The following is a 1,475-nucleotide window of genomic DNA, read 5'->3' on the forward strand; positions in this document are numbered from 1 at the left end:
CACGCTGTTGTTGATACAAGCCAAGGGCCCAGCTGGGCAGGCCGCCGGGCTGTCGTGCTCCCCTCCCGCCCAGCCTGCCCTCTGCCTAGCAGGGACGCGTGCCCATAACCCGTGCGGAATAACCCCCCGCCTTGGGATTATTTTGCCCTCTTTGGGTTTCTGAGGTGGTCTCTGCGCATGATGGCAGCAGGTCAGCAGTCGGTCTGTGTGCTGTATTACAGCTGTAATTATCCAAGAGCTGTTTGTTATGAGCGTGGATGGTGATGGTCACGCGGGGGTAGCCAGAATCAGGCCAGGATTGGGCCTGTCATGCCAGGGATCACGCAGGCACGGAGGGGCGACGGACCCTGGGCCCGACGGCTGGCAGAGCAGGCTGCGTCATGGCCTCCTGTCACGGTGGGGCTAGGCCAGGGGAACACGCATTGACGGGGAATCGATGTCACCCGCTGCCTGACCTTAACATTGGGGAGGAATTCCTGTAATGGCAAAGACACGGAGAGGCCGGAATCGCTCAGTTACAAGCAAGCCTTTATTGAATGGGGCCTATCTTTAAAAGTTGTTTTTTCTTAGCTCCACAGCAGTTCCTCGGTCAGGGAGATGTTGGCAACCTGCGGTAGATCCCGATAGACCGAGTTCCAGAAGTTCACGTACCGGGCTCTCAGATCCTGCTTCACAGAGTCCTTGTTTATCTTGTTGTTGATTTCCAGGTAGAAACTGGCCTCATTGGTGTACGGTGGCCAGGTAACGGGCACCTCTGAATTCCCTTTGTTGGGATCACTGGGAAAAAATGATGATGAAAAGTCCAGTGTTATCAGGGCAGCTGGTGAATGCAGCAAGGTTTGAGCTGTTCGGCAGGGACCCCGACTGCTCGAGTGAGGCTTTAAGTGGGTGCAAAGAGAGAGTTTGACACTGGGACAAGCAATAACACTTCTGCCTGCTAGGAGCTGACCTGCAGTCTCCTCCCTTGGGCCTCACTAGCATCGTCCCTGGCTGCAGACAGGGGCTTAACTCCAGTCTGAACACCAGGATTTGGAAACAAACCTCGTAATTACGTTTAAGCAGAGTTCACAAGTTCTGAAAATGCTTCTGCTGTCCCCAGGTGTTCCCTGGATGAGGAGGACCCAGAGCAAACTCCACCACTCGGAGACACAGAGCCAGGCTCACAGCAGAAGTACAGGTAGGGGACACCCCGCTTTTGGGAATTGCTCCTGAGTTAGCAGGCAAAAGCAACAGGCTGAAGTGCTGCAGCAAGCCCCAGATATGGAACTGGAATCACTCACCCGGTCCTGGCAAAGTTGGTCCAGTAAGCAATCATGGCACTTGAGACAGTCCTGTGCTTGGGCAGGTAGCCCAGGGGGGTGGCGAAGGGTTTCCCAAACACGTACTGCAGGTCATCGGCATGGTCTGCCCCTACCCAGCTTGGGTAGACGGGCATTCGGGATGGCTGGGAGAACAAGTAGCTGTATGTCTTGGCA

At 55.4% G+C, this 1,475-nt stretch overlaps 1 protein-coding gene across 1 annotated transcript in view; it reads right to left on the minus strand.

Moving 5' to 3' along the window:
* Nucleotides 1–566: 566 nt before the first annotated feature.
* Nucleotides 567–1,475, minus strand: part of CEL (carboxyl ester lipase) — a 6,310-nt gene continuing 5,401 nt past the window's right edge. Inside the window, 2 exon segments of the mRNA XM_010148627.1 lie at nt 567–777; nt 1,281–1,475. The exon segment at nt 1,281–1,475 is cut by the window's right edge and continues 11 nt beyond it. Coding sequence (XP_010146929.1) covers nt 567–777; nt 1,281–1,475 — 406 coding nt within the window.

The sequence above is a fragment of the Eurypyga helias genome, unplaced genomic scaffold, assembly GCF_000690775.1.
Source record: "Eurypyga helias isolate BGI_N326 unplaced genomic scaffold, ASM69077v1 scaffold28743, whole genome shotgun sequence".
Taxonomy (NCBI): Eukaryota; Metazoa; Chordata; class Aves; order Eurypygiformes; family Eurypygidae; genus Eurypyga; species Eurypyga helias.